The 20,242-nt window shown below is 40.3% G+C and overlaps 1 protein-coding gene across 1 annotated transcript in view; it reads left to right on the top strand.

Annotated features, from left to right (window-relative positions):
- Nucleotides 1-20,242, top strand: part of SEL1L2 (SEL1L2 adaptor subunit of SYVN1 ubiquitin ligase) — a 117,774-nt gene that overhangs the window by 86,916 nt on the left and 10,616 nt on the right. Inside the window, exons 12-18 of the mRNA XM_059898676.1 lie at nucleotides 6,347-6,415; nucleotides 7,287-7,364; nucleotides 11,170-11,232; nucleotides 11,795-11,882; nucleotides 16,837-16,985; nucleotides 18,135-18,300; nucleotides 18,415-18,489. Coding sequence (XP_059754659.1) covers nucleotides 6,347-6,415; nucleotides 7,287-7,364; nucleotides 11,170-11,232; nucleotides 11,795-11,882; nucleotides 16,837-16,985; nucleotides 18,135-18,300; nucleotides 18,415-18,489 — 688 coding nt within the window. The remainder of the gene's footprint in view (nucleotides 1-6,346; nucleotides 6,416-7,286; nucleotides 7,365-11,169; nucleotides 11,233-11,794; nucleotides 11,883-16,836; nucleotides 16,986-18,134; nucleotides 18,301-18,414; nucleotides 18,490-20,242) is intronic.

Below are 20,242 nucleotides of genomic sequence, written 5' to 3'. Positions count from 1 at the left end.
GAAGATTAATTAACAATTCACATTTATGGTGGAGAAAAAAGCAAATAAACTTGACCTACACAGGATCCTCCTCAGTAAGATGCCGAAGACGTTGGATGAGATCTTGTCTTAATCCTGATTGTGGTTTCAAGGCCCTAGATCCCCACAGATCTGGGGAACTAACTGGGATTCTTTTAAAAGATGATTTTGCAGCCCTTGTCATTTTATACAAGCCATGTGCTCACTGTCTCAAAGGAACACATACTCTATTTCAACATAGTCCCAATGGCTAAGCAATAGAAATAACTACTTTGTATGGCAGTTACATAAAAGACTGATCTGTTATTACTTTCTGTTTCACTTTATATTTTATTTTATGAATGTACGTTTGGTACTATAGCTTGTGTTTTATATGAGGTACTATACTCATTAGGTAAATGTCAAAGTTAATTTTATAAAATGTGATAAATTAGGTAGCAATTGAAATAAGCATAGGCATCCCAAGACAGCTCAACTGAAGGTCTTCAGATTTTTTAAAATCTTCATAATAACTAAGGTTTTAGCTTCTTAGATGAGAAGTTCTGGATTCACATTATTCCAACATCAGATTTCAGCCTGCAATGAGTTTCTCCTCTTAACTATAAGATGCATAACTGAGAAGAATTCCCCATTTTCCATAAAGACAAAATTTGATTGTGAAGGTGCCCAAACCATGCCTATACGGAATGCCCACTAAGCTTTGCAGAGTACATAAGATCCCACAAAGCTAAGCATTGGGCTGGCCAAAAAGTTCACTCGAGTTTTTCCATATGATGGTACGGCGAAACCCGAACGAATTTTATGGCCAACCCCATACTTCCAGTCAGCTCTAGCCACCATGAACACCAGATGGGAGCTGTAGCTGCCTCTAGGTGAGAATGAGGTGCAATCCCAAGGCTGGCAATAGAAGAGTCTGGTGCTATAGTGGCAACAGCTAGGCAGTTGGGTATCACCCAGGAGCCCAGTCAGGCTCTACTGTGGGCTCATTCACATTCATTATCTCTGTTTTACAGATGAGAAGCTGAGGCTGGAGAGATGAAGTAAATTGTTTCAAATCTCACAGCTAGGTAGTAAGATTGTTAAGAAGTAAAATTTGAACTCAGGATTTCCACATTCAAAGCCTGTGCTCTTTTCATTAAACCTTGCTTACTCTTGACCTGGGCAAAAACAAAACACAAATTAAAAAAACACAGCCATTGAAATCTAGTTTCCTCATTCGTAAAGCAAGAAGAAGGAATGATAGAATCACTCAGGTTTCTCCAAATTCTCTGATGGTATGTTGGGCCGCAATCTTCCCATCCAGACATCTAAAAAGGCTGGTTTAATTCCAGAACCATCCCAGTAGTTGGGCAAGCACAAGCTGGTCCTCCCTGCTTTCTTCAGTCTAATAAATCTGAACTTGCATGGAGGACTCCAGTCAAGGTATCAAGACTGATTGGCTTATATATCAGTTAGCTTAGGCTGCCATCATAAACCCCATTCCCAAAGTTAGGTGGCTTAAAACAACAACCATTTATTTAATTCATGATTTTGGCAGGTCAGTAGTTGTGGCTGGGCTCAGCTGAGTAATTCTTCTGGTCTGGGCCAGGCTTAACTAATCTTGGCTGGACTTACTCACACATGTATAGTTAGCTAGAGTTTTGGCCAGGTCTGGCCCATTTATGATGGCCTCATCTGTGACAGCTAAGATGACTGTGTCTCTCTTCATGCTCTCATCCTCCAGCCAGCTGGCCCAAGCTTTTCACATGGCAATCAAAGGTTCTACAAATACAATAGCAAAAGTCTCTTGAGGCCTAGGGTTGGAACTGCTGAAATCACTTCTGCCATATTCTTTTGGCCAAAGAAAATCATGAGGCCTGCCAGCATTGAAGGAGTAGGAAAAAGAATTTCTCTTTTAATAGGCAGAACTGCAAAGTATTGTGGCCATTTTTGCAACTTGCCACAGCTTAGCTGCATCAAAATCAACTTGGAAGAGCATGGGAGATGCAGAAGGGAGAGGGAAGGTAAAAGGATAAAGCCAATTTCTGAAAGGCTGTTGCTGCAGCTCTTCCCATGTCTAGATTCTCATCCTTCAAGTCTTACTGCCTCAGAGAGGGCTTTCTTGATCAACTCTACTTTTTTATCGCTTATCCTATCATGCTGTGTTTATTTTTCTCTAGCCTCTCTCACTCCTTGTACTATACTGATCTTGACTTGTTTGCTGTCTCCCCACAATGGAATGTAAATTCTTATCTATCTTACTCACTACTGTGTGTCCTGTACTCAGATTAGTACCTTGTACATATTAGGTACTTAGTAAGTATTTACTGAATAAATGAGTAAATGAGTGAATGAATGAATGACAGCATCCTAAGAATTAGACATTTTTCCCCAGCCTAAGAACCACCACTTGAATCAGTATGCTAATGTTTTAGTCCACCAAAGAAAATTAGTAGTGTAAGGCTCTTTATAAATATAAGTGATGCCCAGTACTGCCCAGCAAATTAAACATCAGAATACCTGGAAATGACTAGCTTGCCTTTTTCCCCCTCCTCATTGTTTGATTGAATTAATTTCTCTTATGAGTTGTCACCACAGGCAACATTTTCACCTTCCCCTCCCCACTACCAAATTCTTAATTATTGAAAAGTATTGTATATGCAATTCTTGATTACATTGTCTTGAATTTGTACACATACATTTTAATGTCATTTGCATTTCTAAATATATACAGGCTCAGAATGAATTGGATTAGGAAAGCTGGGTGTTCTGGTGCATATTATTAAAGTGGATAAGGCATAATTAAATTAAACCTAGTGGAGGAATAATATCAAATATGTAAAGGCAACTGCTTTGTCCACCCTGCCACGTATTAAAAAGAACAGAGCTAATACTATCCCCTTTAAGAGTGACTTACAGAACCTGTGATAAAAGAAGTTTCACAAATGTTTTTAGAACAATACATTTTCTTGGCATTTCATTCTAGAGGAAATGTTACAAACTGATTAAACTAGGGACTTTCTTAGAACCAACAAAAAATCATGTCCATTTTTTTTTTAAAAAAGAGATGTGCATTCAAATAATGAAACTTCACTTAGCGTAATGCCTGAGACATATTATATTTCATCCTATCTAAGACACCATCAATTATAAGATACATTATGTTCTACTGAGAAAGAGAAAACACTGCCAATATAAATTATATGATGCCATTGATAGTAAGAAATGTCCTGATTAAAATGGGAGACGAGTCGGGGGCTGTACATCTTAGAATCAGTAAAATATGATGGTGGGTGCTCAGCAAATATTTGAAGAATGGATGGATGGATGGATGGATCGTGTCTTAGTCTGTTTGAGCTGTTATAACAAAAATACCACAGACTGGGTGTCTTATAAACAATGAAAGTTTATTTCTCACTGTTTTGGAGGCTGCAAGTCTGAGGTCAGGGTACCAGCATGATTGGGTGAGGGCCCTCTTGCAATGCAGGCTTCTCCTTGTATCCTCACATAACAGAAGGAGAAGGCTAGCTCTCTGGGGCCTCTTTCAAGGGCACTAATCCCATTCATGAGGGCTCTGCCAGTCACCTCTTAAAGACCCCACTTCCTAATACCATCACCTTGGGCATTAGATTTTCAACATATAAATTTGGGGGAAACACAAATATGCAGACCATAGCAGATGGATAGATGAATGGATGGATGGATGGATGGATGGATGGATGGATACTTGACTCTTTGAGAGCAAGAACTCAGGTTTGCCCATGTATAGCCATCAAAGTAGCTTGCATGGTTCTTTCACATAGTGTTTAATAAATGTTTATGCAATTGAAATAATAGCATTAAAGGCAGGTTAACGTAAAGATAAAGAAAAGAGAGCTGAGATGTCAAGTAAGCCAGGAAAGAGGAAGGGGAAATGAGAGAGAGCCTCAATTCCTTTGGTCTTTCCAAGATCATTATATTGAAGGATGGGGAAAACTCCAGGATTCTTATTTTCTTCTAGGGAATAGACAATTCTCTTTTAACAGTTCAAATCTAGTTTCCCAGAATGTAACTTTTTCCCCAGAGCTCTCTATTGCCAAATATTTGAGCCCAAATTCTGAAACTGGACTTTGAAAATGATTTCATAGAATCATAATACTAGAGCTGGAAGGGACCATAAAAATTAAAATCCAGTCCCCTTGTTTTAGAGATTGACAAATTTATCTTTTCGTTCACTCACTTATTCTTTCATTCCAGAAATATTTTCTGAGTGCCTAACATACAGTAGACACTGTGCTAAGATACAGAGAATTCAACACTGGGGGAGACAAAAAATTAAGCAGACAGGTCAATGGATGCATGCCATGATAGGGAAGGACAGGGTGCCCAAAAGCACAGAGGAAGAGAATATGAATGAGGAAGCCAAAGCCTGGAGATACTATGACTTGCACAAATTATAGTTACCGACGGATATATTTGGGTCTTGGCTCAGTAGAGATATTCATAAGAAATACGATTATTTCTTATATCGATGTGTTCTGATAAATGTGATTGGTAAATCATACGTTTGGTCATACCTTTGATTTATTTACCAATATGTGATTGGTAAATCATACATTGCTACAATTTTCTCCTATCCAACTGACACCTACGTTATTCCAGACATTTTAGACAGCATTTGTTTCAAGACTACTTCATGCTCATAAATCTCCAATGGCTTCTATTTTTTACCAAATAAAATGAAAGTCCTTAACCTGGTATTCAAGACTGTTTATAATATGGCCCCATCACATTTTTGCAAGTCCTAGCTTTTGGATGTTCTACTTCAGCTGGACCGAAGTAACTACTATTTCCTGGACACACCTTGGACACTCCCATCTCCATTCTTTGCTCATGTTATTCCCTCAGCCTATGATGCCTTCTGCACGGTGAATCATTTATCTTTTGTATGACCTTTATCATTTAAGCCCTCCTTCTTTAAACCATGAAGGCAGAGTGCCAAGGACATGGGAATTGGATTCAGGCTGCTGGCGGGTTGCCAGTACCAACTGCATGAATCTGAGTGTCACTAAATAGGCGCAGATATTAATAATACCTTCCTTACAGTGCTGTTGTGAAGACTGAGTAAGAAAAAGCTTGTAAAACACTTAACATAGAGCTGCATACAATTTCTATTATTCTAAACCCGTCTAATTCTTTTCAGTGTTCCTTTTATCTCACCTATCACTTATTGTCTTACTGCTATTTGCATCTACTCCTTTTTCTCAACAGTATTGTTAGGGAGCAAATGTAGGGATAGGGTTTTTTGTTCATCTATGAATCACCTATAATACCTGCCATACTACCATATGTATGGCAGGTTTCAACCAAGTTCTTGAAAGGATAAGTGAAGAATAGAAGAAGTGGATGGATGAGTGGATGCATGATGTGATGAGGTCCAGGATGGTAGCGTTTGTATTTACTTTATGTCCACAAGGCAGACCGACTTTAGTAACAAGTGTGTGGTTCTCAAATAAGTTGGCGATATTTCTAGAGTAAATTTACGTATAAAAGAACTACCTGCATTTCTTCCTTAAACATTCTCTTCTCTTTGGGAAGGAGTGGATCCTTGCACATCAATCTAGTCAAGGCTTTTTAAAGCAAGAAGAGTTGTGTCCTAATAAGACACTTTGGAGAGTGTCTTCATTTCTCATTCCTGGGGCTTATTTCTTTTATTTCTCCATGTGGTCTCTGAGGAGAACTGATGGAAGGTCTGGATGAGGCCTAAGGAATGAGGCAGCAAGAGACAGGTCAGCTCCCATGCGTTCTAGACTGAGCGTTTCATTTAATGTTATGACCCAGAGAGAATCAGAGGTTTTGCTGGGCCCCTTCAGTTTGATTTAGAAAGAATTGGTCTGAAGTTCACCTCTGCAGAAAGGCCTGGCTCAGCAGGCAGCCAGCTGTGTTTAGTCTTACTCCCTCTGCCTCATAAACATTAGGATGCTGTATATCCAATTCTGCCAATTACACAAACTGTCTTATGCAATAAGTACATACTGACAACATACAAGTGTACTTTTTTAAAATAATGGAGTATTTAGTTCTGCAGCTGGGATTTATCTGTCCTCCACAAAGCCACATGCCTATCATGCCTTTCCAAATGTGAGAAACAAGCCCTAACATTCTAAAATTATATATATGAAATATATATATTTATCATCTCCCACTCTTCAAGTTTGTGATTGAAATAGCACTTGGAGTAGTGCTTTAAACAAAGTGGGCATTTCATAGATAGTTTTTAATGCATGTTGAATGAAATAACATTTAGTTCAAAAGCTGTGTTGTATGATATGTTCATGACTGTCAATAATGTTGTTCCTTTTCTCTCCAGAAAGCATTATACTACTTCTTAAAGGCAGCAAAAGCTGGGAGTGCAAATGCCATGGCATTTATAGGAAAGGTACAAGCTTCATCCTGACCAACATTTTTCATTTCTTAAAACCTAAGAGTACCAGCTAATTGAACCCAGTGTAGGGTGACAGGGCTGCACACCTCTTTCATGGCAGCAGCTAAGCGGGGCATTCAACCACAAACTGAGGGCAGCATTCTTGAGGTGACAGTTTGGGAAGAAGCCCCATACAGTTGTGGTCTTTGTCCAGGGCACCAAAAGCCGTCTTGAAAGTGAATGTGGCCCAGGGCTCCTGGCTGAGTGTAGCTCAGAGCCCCTCTGTTAAGCCCTTGGTGGGTAACAGGAGATCTGGGCTAGTTGTACATCAAAGATTGGGACAGGCCTCGACGCATCGAGGTACCTCCTTCCTCCATCCCTGGAATGAGAACCAGCTCCAGACTGACCAAAACCCAGCTCCTCCCTGACTGATGGGAAGAGCTGCTGTGGAGTGTCCCTCTGGAGAAGCATCTTCTTCTCTCCTTCAAAGACCACTCACTCCCCTGTGTGCTGTCCTTGGCTCCCCGCAGCCAGTCTGCATCAGTAACCATGGGGACAAGTGTCCTGCTTCCAGAGGGCCACATACAGTAAATTTAGATGCAAGGAAACATGAAAAAACACAGATAGGATCCTTTTTTTTTTTTTGCCCTTGGGCAAGGGCACTCCAGAATGTATGTGATAGATTGTATCCTTAGTTTTTCCATTTATAAAAATTGAGGTGAAATTCAAGTAACATAAAATTAACCATTTTAAAGTGTACACTTCAGTGGCCTTTACTACATTCACAATGTTGTGCAACCATCACCTCTATGTAGTTCTCAAACATTTTCATCACCCTCAAATTCCTTAGTTTTTACATCTTTTCATTTATTTTATTTTTTTGTAGATGTATTTAGAAGGGAATGTTGCAGCACCACAAAGTAATGCTACCGCTTTCAAATACTTTTCTATGGCAGCTAATAAGGTATGTATTCAGCCCATTTCTGTAAACACATTAAAACACTTGCCTTTTATTACATGCATACTGGTGCTGAAGAGTTAAGTCCAAAGCCCCATGCCAGACTAATGGGCCTGGGAGGAGTTTAGGGTCCTGGGGAAGAAAAATATAGTTGACAATAAAATATGGGGTGGGGGTAGGCAGAGACACGTCTCGCCTTCTTGGTAAATGGAAAATGGCAGTGCCTTGTGCTGTCCTAGCTGGAGGCCAGACAGAAGCTCAGCTCTCTCCTCCACCATGCAGTAGATGAGGCCATCTAGCTCAGGAAACAGGAAACAAAAATGAGGACCGAGGAAGGGAAAACTCAGTCAGTAACTGCAGTAAATTGAGTACAAAGACAACCAAGAAATGCCCAGTTTTTTCTCCTTTGATCTTACCCAAAGGCTCTGGCTCAGGCAGAAGGCTGTCGGGCAGCCAGGACAATATGATTGAGAGCGTGAAGCTGGAGACGGAACCCTGGTTTGAATGCCAGTCCTTCAACTTACTAGCTGTGTGACCATGGACAAGTTACTTAACCTCTCTGTGCCTCAATTTTCCTATCTATAAAATGAGAACATAGGAAAATTTGCCTCATATTGTTGTTGTCAGGATTTAATGAGTTAATAGTTATATGCCTCATATTGTAAAGTACCTAAAGCAGTGCCTGGCACATAGTAAGTGTTGTGTGTCAGCTATTATCTTTTGAAGTCTGGGGCCAGTAAGGTAGAATGAAGTTCAAAGCATATCTGAGGCAGAATGGATTGGATCTGTGAGGAAATATAGAAATTGTGTAGTATGGCTCCTGCCACTGAAGTTCTTGCGTTGGTTCCTAAGCTCAGTGAGGCTGGTATCTGTCAGGTGAAATTTAGCAGACTCCCCTAAACCCCTGTAGTGCATAAAGATCGTCCTCATGGCAACACTCACCAACCTAACGCTGGAGAACAGGCTTGATAAACTTTCCAATCCTGCACAGTAGGAAGCATTTTGTTGTCTTCCACTGTCTTACAGCAACACAGGCAGTAGAGATGTGCTCAAATGGAGAATATTTTCAACTGTTCTCGGTTTTTTAAAAGCCCACACGCTGCTTCAGGAGCCTATTTATAAATGACTAGCACCTCGGAGCTGCTGCTATTGTGGTTTAAATTACTGAGAAGGCTGGTATTCGGCTCCTCTCCCTTGTAATTTATATGAAATTGTTGCTCAGCAAGACAGTCATCCAGAGTACCATTAGATTAGGATGACAAGGAGAGCAGACTGAAAAAGAGGTGGGATAATGTAACAGAGGAAGATCTCATGTAACTGGGCAAATAATGCTGATTTGTCAGCGCAAAGGAATAATGCCAGGGAGCTGAGTGTGTAAATTAACCCAGCTCCCCCAAGCTATTCAAGGGCTGTGTAACCAGTAGTGATCTGATCTACTTGTGTTCTAAACCTGAGCTACCTTCCTTTATGGAGGAAATCTAAATTAAGGTCATTATTATGAATGGCATCAGGTGGACATAGCCATGTAATCCTTTACCATCTCCTGGACAGTTTATTAGATTTCTCACTTGGGGTCACTATCAAAGTAAAGAGTTTCTGCCTCCCACTCTTGCACACCCATACTCTTCTTTTACAACTTTTTTTAAAACAGTTGCTTTTTAAATTTGTTTTTAAGTCATATCAGTACCAGGATGCAAAGCTATAGACTCTATGACTTCTTGTGTCTTACTCAGAAACATGAACAGTTATCCTGTGTGATGTTGGGCCCAAGTTGGACCATATTCTTCTGGTTTCCTCACCCACACCTCTGAACACATCAGGCCCATCTCCATCTTCACACTTCTGTCATTCCCCCCCTTCCTAGAATCCCCCATTCTGAATACCCATCCCCCAGAGCAGAGCTCGATCCTCTCTCCCTCCACAAAGCCACCCCTACTCCCTTGGCACACATCTTTTCCCTCTTCTGAACTTGCCCTGTGTTCACTCTGTGTACTCCTAGACACTTTACTGCTTCTACCCTGTGCCTTCTCTCCTACTGTCTGAAGGCCATGTCTCTTCACCTAGAGGAGGCCAACGGTCTTAGTGCCTTGTAGGGGCTCATCAAATATTTGCCAAATATGACCATCTGGTCCCTAAGTTCATGTCAGTTAACCTGAGCAAGAACATTGAGCCCTAAGGCAGAAGTTATGTATGGGGTTGAGGGGGGGGAGGTTGCCTGCACATATGTTTTGTTTCGCTCAGAAAGAGTTTTAAAAATTAGGAAATTTCATATCAAAATCTGGATGTCCAGCTTTTCTTGGAAAATGAGAAGAGCTGTCCACATGAGGCGGCCTTTCCACGTGATGACAGCTGGCTGCAGCAGACAGCCAGGGAGGTGCTGCTGCCTTTGGACAGGGCAGGTGCTCTCCGGTTTGCCTCAGTCTCCACCACTCCCCCATCACCGGGCTTAATGTACTTCTTACATTACTTGCATGGCTCTGGAGGTATCTGAGTTGGCCACTCCTGAGCTGAACATTCTAAACAGGTACTCCGGGTCTTAAACAGTTGGTGAGTCATCCAATGAGCCCCTGGTTTCCTAAGGATTCTCTTAGAGAAAGAAAGAAATTTGTCCCTAGTATTCTAACCTTTCTCCTCCTTCTCCCTTCCTCTTTCCTTCCTCTTATTTCCCTTCCCTCCCATTTTTTCTCAACATCTAAATGAAGATAGTTAAAAGGAGACAGACTCACTAGACTTTACCACATGGATCACACCAGGCCTTACTATCCCCAGAGCAGTCTATCCTAAAACTCCTGGAACCACAGGTAGATGTAGTCAGGGGAGAAGAGGGAAGAGGATAGTAGACATACACCAGCTGTTTTAAATACAGGTGGACCGTCCTCAAGAATTCTTACAATAGCTGGCCCTTTGACATGCATAGGCTCACAGTTTGGAGTCTTGAAATAGATGTTGAACTATGCCTTCTCTATTTATGTGCTATTCCTGTAACACCGAGGAATATTCTGGCTGTGTCAGCAATAATTACATTTCAATTATTAAATTATTAAAACTAATTACAAATAAATACATTTAAGTGGTAAAAAGAAATTTGGAGAGTTTTCTATCAGAACTTAAGTACCTGAGGAAATACTATAAACCTTACAAGCAGTAACAGTGCTTTACCATCCATAACAGCTAGATTGAAATTCATAGAGTCTCCAAATGTTATTTGGCGGTTTATGTCAACCTCCTTTGACCAAAGCAGGTAACAAGTGTCTAGATAGATTTCTCCCTTCTGAAAAACTCCTACACATCCTTTAAGACCCAGCTCAAATGTCAACACCTCCGACAACTCAATCTGCTCAGTCCCTAGTCTCACCCACCGTCACCTAGCCTCCCTCTTCTAGGTGCCCACAACACTCTTTATCTGTTTCTACTATAGGACTTACCACATTTGACATGATTAAGAGGTCCTACCTAGTGGCTCAGAGCCCAGGAGCCTGTAAGGCAGGGATCATGGTTTATTGATCTTTTGACTTTCACCTCCTACCCAATGCCTGTTACGGAGTCACACACAAAGCAAGCACTAAATAAATGCTGAATGAAAGATTGGAGGAAAGATTTGACTTTCATCTCCCTCTTTTCTAGTCAGAGGTGGGTTATGAAAGTGTGAAAGGAGAAACTAGAGAGGGTCAGAATAACACCAACTGCCTGATTCACCTGCCTTATTTCATCTCCTACCGGCTGCATTTCAAATATTGTGAATGATTTTGCAATACTTTTCCGTATGGTGAATTCTTCTGGGACTTTACTTGGATTTTTAAACCTGTTCCAGGGCAATGCCATTGGTCTTCATGGGCTCGGTCTTCTTTACTTTTATGGGAAAGGAGTTCCTGTGGTAAGTTAAATAATTTTCTTATCTTTTTCAACATTTCTAGCAATTTATTAGGGTGAAATTCATGATCACTGATTAATCTAAAGGAATTAGTCTCTATTACGTGGTTTGCCAAGGTATCATATCTGGTAATAGAGAAAATAATTCAGTGAAATATTTGCCAAATAGACATAGAACAAGCTTGTGACAAGAATAACAACCCTAATTATATCTTAGAATCATAGATTCTAAGTAACCTTAGAAATCATCTAAACCACGAGGATTTTTTTTCGTAGAGAAATTTATCTTCTTACTTTAACTTCTGTCTTTTGAGTGACCTTCCCCCAATATCTAACAAAACCTACTGTCAATGTAGGAAAAGACATAATTTACAATGAAAATAAGATAATTATTTCTTAATAGAATCTAATATAATAATGAAATAAAATGTATAATACTTCTGATACTACTTTAATTAGCCTAAATCACATAGGGCACTAACTATGCTCTTAAAAATAGTGGAAGGCAATTGTTACCATGGAGTTATGCATGTACCTTTGAGTAACAAAGTGTAATTATCTTGCAGAATTATGCAGAAGCACTTAAATACTTTCAGAAAGCTGCAGAGAAGGGATGGCCAGACGCACAGTTTCAGTTAGGCTTCATGTACTACTGTAAGTGCTATACATATGGCTGCTTTACTTAGAATGATAAATGCAAAGTCTGCTCCTTTTTTAAGACAAATCAAAGGGTTGGTGTAAGTGGTTTAGATAGAACATTCAGGCAGCAATTTGAGGAGGAATTTGAAGAAGACAGGAGGAAAAGGACATTTGGGGGAGGAGGCAATGAGGTGCAATCAGAAAGCTCACCTTTGAAAATTTTAAGTTTGAAGTGCCTTGTGACACCCAGCACACAACCCAGAAGCAAGTATGAAACTCACAAGAAAGGTAAAACTTGGAGAGAAAGATTTGGGGGGACATCAACATACAGGCATCAGTAAGAGTAACTGAGGTTGCAGAGGGAAAGGAGATAGAGTGTGAGAGGAAAGAGAGTGGGCCATGGTGAGAAATCTGGTGATCCTTGGTGCCATATTGAAAAGATGGGCAGAGAAAGAGTGGTCACAAGAAGACTGAAAAAGCATGGCCATTTGATTTGGAATTATAGTATTATCTGGCCCAAGATAGGTGGTGCTCCTTATTTTGGGCTAGATAATACTATAATTCCAAATCCAATAACACAGTCCAATGGCATCAGCTCAATGGTTGCAATATATGCCATTGTTTAATCTATAGTCCTCATTTATCTTTGATCAAGATAAAAAATGATGTAACTATCCTTATTAAATTGATTAATACTTTGCATCACAATTTCGGCTAGGACTAATACTGTAGCACTATTCCCAGAAAAATGATTCCTTAAACACATCCGAGTTTCAGATCAAGGTGAAGTGTTAATTCTCAGGTGGTACTAAGGGTTAAGAGTCTTATTCCAAAACAGTGGTTCATATACATTTTGGTTCTTATTCATACCTTTGTGAATCTGATGAAATATAAACCTTCCCCTTCAGATATGTGCGTAAGGACACGTGCACATACCCCCCCACCCCTCAACAAATGTTGGATACATTTCAGAAACTTACATTCCCTGAAGCCTATCCATGAATTCCAGGTAAAGAATCCCTTCTCTGAATATTTTCTCAGCTTCAGAAAGATTTGAGAATAATCACAATAGTTTGGTCTTAAAATAACCAAAAAGTTGTCCAGGGGCAATGATTCGATGCTCTATTCCTGAGTGGGTTTTCTTTTATTTTTGAGAAATTTATTTTCTCCAAATTGGCTCATGTCTATTAAAAGAATATCTAAGATGTATACAGCATTGTTTGATTTTCAGAGCACTGGCATATGATGCCATATGACTTACCTTGGGGCTTTTGCATACTATACATCAATTGAATTACATTTTAAACACATGCGACCTTCTCAACAATTCTAGAAGTTTTCAACCTCATTAATGGATAGGAACCTCAAATACAGAGATATCCATGATGAGTTGGCTAGTCAGCATGAGATTGAAAAAGAGACTCAGAATGCTTGCTCTGGTACCAGTCCCTTTTCTTTTTTTTCTTTTTTTTTTGCTTAAAGTACACAATTCAATGGTTTTTAGTATATTCACAGACTTGTGCAACCAACACCAGAACCAATTTTAGAACATTTTCATCAGCACAAGAGATAATCCCGCCCCCCCATAAGCAGTCATTCCTCATTCCTGTCACCCCAGTCCCTGGTCACCACTGCTCTGCTTTCTGTCTCCATGGATTTACCTCTTTGGGTCATTTCATAGAAATGGAATCATTCAATATGTGGCCTGTCATGTCTGGCTTCTTTCAGTGAGACCATGCTTTCAAGGTTCAGCCATGATGTAGTGTGTGTCAGTATTTCATTCCTTTTTTTTTTTTTTTTTAGTATTAGTTGTTTTGTTTGTTTGTTTGTTTGTACTGCAGGTTCTTATCAGTCATCAATTTTATACACATCAGTGTATACATGTCAATCCCAATCGCCCAATTCAGCACACCACCATCCCCACCCCACCGCGTTTTCCCCCCTTGTTGTCCATACGTTTGTTCTCTACGTCTGTGTCTCAACTTCTGCCCTGCAAACCAGTTCATCTACCAGTCCCTTTTCTTTGGGCTATGTTGCCAACCAATATTTTAAATAAATAAATAGCAACAACAATAATAAACTAGTTATTATTTGCTGAGCAGTTCTAAGCATTGAGCTAAAAATTGCTAAAAAACCATGAATTTCAAACCAGAATTTTAAATGTGGATTTATACTGAATGATGATCTTTAACAAACAATGTGAACCTATTCTTCATCATCTGGTGATTGTCCTCACACTGAGTATTGCTACTCCATTTTAGTGTTCAAGCTTGCATTAATGCCTGCCATTGTGAAAGCCAAATAATTCCATGGCATCCCACAGCAAGAGAGGTTTCTGACAGTTCAAATATAAAAATGTAATGAGAGATCTGTGTTCACAGGGCACATAGTGGTTTGAGAAATCTGCTCAATAAATGCTTGTTGTTGATTGAATACTTAGTTTCGAAAATAATATTTAACTTTTCTTCCAGAATACCAACTTAGCAGGAAATGTTATCATAAGTATAAAGAAATCGTTTCCACTCCCAGAAATAAATGGATTAAATTCCCATTTAATGCAGATTTTAATTCCCTAAAAATACTAACTTTAGTGCTAATCTTTAGCAATTAATTAAAATTGGCATGTAAGAATTTCTTGCTGGAAGAATTTTGATAAATTATGAGACTAACCTGAGCTACCATACAAATCCTTGGAGTTTTAAATTTCATTTTGTACAGCATATTTATGCGAGTAAACCATTTTTTGCATTGGAAACACTGAAGCCAAAATGCTGAAAATTATGGAGGCTGACATGAAGCCTCATCGTATTAATATTAAATTCAACATCAGTGATTTATTGTCACAAACAACATTATCTGTCATGGTAAACAAATGCTGTTAACTTATACTATGTTTTTATTTGATTTGTGTGTCCATTTTGATTTTTAAATATTTATTGTTGAATAAGGCCTGCAAGTGTGAACAACTTATTTCTAAATTTAGGTTTATATGTTTGAATAATATTATAATAAAATTTTAAATCAAAAAAAAAAAAAAAAGCATGGTCAGAGGAATGGGGTGAGGAGGAGGTGACCTTAAGTAGGACAAGGGATAGAACTTTCAAGAAAGAGTAAATGAATGAGCACCCCTTTGAAATTCAGTGAAAGGCCTAGTTCTCACTTTTCAAAAAAAAAAAAAAAAAGTAAGAAAGGGCCAAGCATCTGGGGAACTTGTCGATAAGGAGGATTTTGTGAGGTCATTGAACTGGTTGGGATGGAAGCCAGATACAGTGGGTTGAGGTATAAATGGAAGGTGAGGAAGTAGATGAGTAAAAATATTCTTGGAAGTAGTGTGCCTTTAAATGGAGAGAAGGGGGATATTAGGACAAGGGGGACTGAGAATCAAGAGGGAGTTGTTTTTAAGGTGATGAGAGACCTGAGTATAATTTTCGGCAGAAAAAAGAGAGCCAGCCAGTGGAGGTGGTTAATGTGTCGTGGGGGAAGATGAGATAACTGATGAAGAGGTTCTGGGAATATTTAGGTGGCATTTCTGATCTAATCTGACCAGTGGCAAATCTGAAAGTATCTGATCAGGTCCAGGTAGGTGGGGGTCTCATTAGCTTTGATGAAGAGGAGGGATTTCTCACCCTCAAAGACCGGAGAGATGGTGGAATAGGTGGTGCAGTTGTAAATCTGGGGAGAGAGGCAAGTGAGGAAAGATAATGTGAGGGTTCCCTCCATGAGCTCAGAGGTACAAAGTCATCTTCTGAGAGCGAAGGTAGAGTGGTTGGGGTAGGTGGTCTCAGAAAGCCATGAAGGTTTGTAATCATCTTTGTGGGGACTGAGAGAGAGAGAGAGTGGCCAAGACACGTGTCAGGAGATCTGAGCACACCTGAGTAACCCTGCTGAGTCCTTGCTGTCAGGTGGAGCAAGGGCAGCAACAGACTGCATCATCAAGAAGACAGGTCTGGCCAAGAGGTCAGCTGGCATTTCCCATGATAGCCCAGGTGGAGGGCCTCTTCTCTACGGTCTTGGGAGGTCGCCTAAGATAGCCTTGTTCTTCTAGTTTATTCCAAGTCCCAGGCCCAGGGTCTATCAGATTCCTCAAGCATCTAGAATAAAAGTAATAGTTATGACTAATGTTTAAGTCTTTACATGTATTTACTCATTTAGTCCTCTCAACACATCTAGGGGGTAGCCCACCATTTCTAGATGAGCAAACTGAGCCATATCAAGGTCAAACATCTTACACAAGATCACACACTTGGTGGAGCTGGGACTCAAACCCAAGTGACCTGCCTCCAGAGCCTTTGCTCTTACCAGCAACATGGCACTGCTTCTAAAGGCTAAGAAATGTTAGAGCTGGAAGGCAGTTTCAGAACCACCTAGTGAAAGCCCTTCCTTTTGCAAATGAAGTGCCTATGGGTGCCCAGGTCACAAAAGGAGTAATGGGAGAGCCAGGACAAGAATCCCAGCTGCTGGGAGTAGCTGATTCTCCATCCTAGCTCCAAATGCCTCTCCTTGCTCCAAGCAATGAGCTGAGTCTGAGCTGGGCCTCCTGGAGCTGGGATTTACCTGCTCCAAACTCCATAGTTATGGCTGGGAGGAGCTATATTGGTCTCCTGGTGTGGAAGGATGACAGGGATGGTGACACACATCATGGAGGGCCTTCTGGTCCTCAGAGACTACCACTTGGTCTTCTTTTCATTAATTGCAGTTATACCATATTGAGGAGATGTTTTCATGAGACTAAACAGTCCATCTCCTTCAGTTTTCTGAATGGGTCAAGAACATACATTTCCATATTCTTACTTATAATCTAACTCAACCTTTTTTTTCCCCAAATAGTGGATCTAGAGTAGCTTGACTTTTGGTTGGCTTTTCTCATCCTATTTAAAATAGCAGGAATCACTATGAGCATTACATCCATAGATTATAATGTAAAAAATAATGTAAATAAGGGGTGGCTCAAAATAATTTTAATTTTCAGCTGGCTCTGGAGTACGGAAGGATTATAAACTTGCCTTCAAATATTTTTACTTGGCATCTCAGAGTGGGCAGCCCCTCGCCATTTATTACCTGGCCAAGATGTACGCCACAGGAACAGGAGTGTTAAGATCGTGCAGAACCGCTGTGGAGGTAAATCACGGGCTATTTCTAAAGCACTTTTCATTTATCACAGAAAGGAGGTGATACTGTCCTTAGATTGTTGGTGTCTTTGATTTTATAGATATTATCTTGTTTCTTCCAGCGGACAGTGTGAACACTGACATTTGCCAGGGAGGAAAAGCAGTGATGTAACTCAGACTGGGAAAGGGAGGAAGAGAAATGATCCCTCCTGTCTTGCATCTGGCTTTTCATCAAGTTCAGAGCTCGCCTCAGAATTCAGTTATGGAGCTCTGTTTCAGCTTTCAATCAAATCTCCAGGGCAATTTGGCACTTCTAGTAAGATTGGGAGTTGCGACTTGGGACATGAAAGGCTTGATTTAGCTTAGAAAATGTAGCCCACTTCTTCCCAGAAAGCCAGGTCCTTAGGTTTTTCTGATGATTTGGATGACAACTGAGAAAGTGAATTTTTTCAGCATGGGATAGTGATGCAGTTTTCAAAAGAATGCTTTTAGGACCTTAATGTCCTTCATTGATTTATTAAACACTTCCCCTGCACCAATATAAATACCTTCATGTTGCAATCTGACCCCTCTGAAATTCGTTTCAAAACCTGCCAGCTAATAATCTATCTTTAGATTTGCTCCTTTGCCAACTTCCTAATGAATTATGTATGGTTAACCTCTTTTGGTTACATAAGGGCTATTCAACTAAGTTGCCGGTTGTCCCCACAGAGCTCTGCACACCTCCCTCACGGTTATGTCACCTACACCCTCAGGCACTGTCTTCCCTTCATTCTCTCTTCTCCACATCAGCTGCAGCCTTATAACTCACCCTCGCAGGGCAGCAGCGTCCAGAAAATCCCTTTTATTAAAAAACAGAGGTTGATACATTCTGTTGTCCTGCCAAATAGCCCCCAAGTCAGAAAAGTTCATTTACACATATTTAAAACAAGCCTCAGGAAGTGTAAGCTCAAGACAAAAAAAAAAATACACACCTGTAATCTTCGCGCCTATGAAAGCTATTAACTCCTCACCCTAAATAATTTTCAAAAGCCATGCTTTAGACCTAAAATCCTTGCCTGACCAGCCAGCAGGAACTGAAGACTGAGGTTATTTATCGTTTACCTGGAATGAAGTGTATTGGCTAACTAGTCTGCTTGATTTCTCTTTGTATATACAGCTTTATAAAGGTGTCTGTGAACTAGGCCACTGGACTGAGAAATTCCTGACAGCATACTTTGCCTATAAGAATGGTGATATAGATTCTTCTCTTGTTCAATATGCACTCCTTGCAGAAATGGGTTATGAAGTAGCTCAAAGCAATTCAGCATTCATTTTGGAATCTAGTAAGATAAGTTAAAATTCTCTGCAATTCCCCAATCATGCATATGCATATATGACTTTACTGTAGGGGTATTTTAAGCCTTCCTAATGGAATGTCTCCTTTTTTATTTTTTTAGAAAAAGCTAAAATCCTTGAAAAAGAGAAGATGTATCCAATGGCACTTCTCCTATGGAATCGAGCTGCCATTCAAGGTACAGAACTTAGATAAAAATGAGCACTACTTGGCCCCTGTCTGCTATTATTCATCTGATTTGCTCCAGCTGAGTTCTTGGGCACATAGGCAGAAAGGTGCAGGATATCTAGCAGGTGGTATTTCAAACTGATGTTAGGGTCAGTCTTTGGTTAGAGGTCATTTCCAGGAACTTCTTTTGTTATTCTCAAGGTCTCCAGTTTAGCAAACCATAGGAATTTTTCTATGGCTCTGTCTCCATGGCACCAGAACGGTTGTTTGAAACATGGCAGTTTTACTCAAGAAATCAGTTTTCTTGGTCTGGCTTCAGTCACTCATTTGCTGAGTTTTTCTGAACTTATCAGAGATATGACCTATGTTTCAATGAGTTTATATAGGTTAAATTACTTATGGCTCCAAGACTTGTTTGATTTTTCTTTTAGAATATCACATTGAGGATTACCACAAGCTTCAGATCTTTATTATAACCATTAGCATGGTAGCATCAGGGAAAAAAAAGAAGAATTAATTAGCAAGATCCTCCCCCGGCCATAGGGAGCGCTGGTGGGAAAGCAGTGGCAGGTGGCATTTGCATCACTATGTCTCATTCCATTCTTTCCCTAAATTATATTACTAATAGCAGAGAGATTCTGCAAAGCTGTCACTATTGGCATTTGGATATGTGAGGTGCTCTCTTACGGTAAGAGAGCAATTTTACTTCCAATTAAGTTTCTTAAAATCGTCTCAGGCTAAGGCCGAATCATCCCTTTTCTACAAGAATTGAATGGGATAAAAACAATTCTCAGCTGATGCTAATATGAGGCAGAAGAAAAAGTCACAGTGGTGCCTTCTCAGGTCCAGCCGAGCTGGTACTGCAGCAGCAAGCCATCTGTGTGATTTTAGTGAGAAATTCCCTAAAAAAAGAAAAGTCTGTTTTCTAAAATGTTTGGAGTAAGGAAACAACACCAGCAGCCCCTCAGCTATGGCAAATCAGCTCAATTGTAACAAATACAGGTTTATTCCAAGCCAGGAAATGCTATGGAAATTGCACTAAGGAAAAGAGACATTGAAAATGAGAGGACATTAATATTAAACAGAATTCACCAATATAAAAATGTCAGACCACTAAAAATAATTGTGTGTCACCAGAGAGGTCAGGCATGATTGTCCCCAAAGATGTGGTTTCTGAATGGCTGTCTTGAGCTTAGGAAATCTAGTAATGGAAGTTAGGTTTCCAATCAGTCATTGGCGATGTTTCTTTCAGGAGTGTGAGGAGGGTGCTGAACCATAAGGACTCAGTCACCAGCCTGTGACTGTGAAATTGGAGAGGAAATCCCTCCCACTGTCTAGTGACCCCCTGGGAGCCTGTCAGGATTGCCACATGCCGCCCCGCCCCCCCTCCACCCCACCCCCCGTCAGTCCCCTAATTAGGGTGGAGCTGAAACCTCTGGAGAATCTGCTTGTTCACAACCTTTCATTCTTAGAGACCTCAGGGGTCCTGCTTATTGCTTGCAAAGCTTGAAAATGCAGAGTCCTGTTCTTTTGTGGCTATGGTGCAGAAGGAATCTTGGGGTCAAAGGAAGATAGCTTTGGGCAAAATTAGAGATGGAGTGGGTTTCTCTTTAGAGCTCGAGGGGTCTCTTGCCTCTCCAGGCCCCTCTGAGCCCCTCTCCTGGGCATCATTTCTGTGAGGTCTTGCCCCTAGCTACCTGTACATTTTGAAGCACCTGAGAAGCAAACCCTGACAACTAATATCTTTGGCAGCTTAAGAAGTT

This window comes from Balaenoptera ricei, chromosome 15, assembly GCF_028023285.1.
Source record: "Balaenoptera ricei isolate mBalRic1 chromosome 15, mBalRic1.hap2, whole genome shotgun sequence".
Lineage (NCBI taxonomy): Eukaryota > Metazoa > Chordata > Mammalia > Artiodactyla > Balaenopteridae > Balaenoptera > Balaenoptera ricei.
This window is presented reverse-complemented; position numbering and strand designations above follow the sequence as displayed.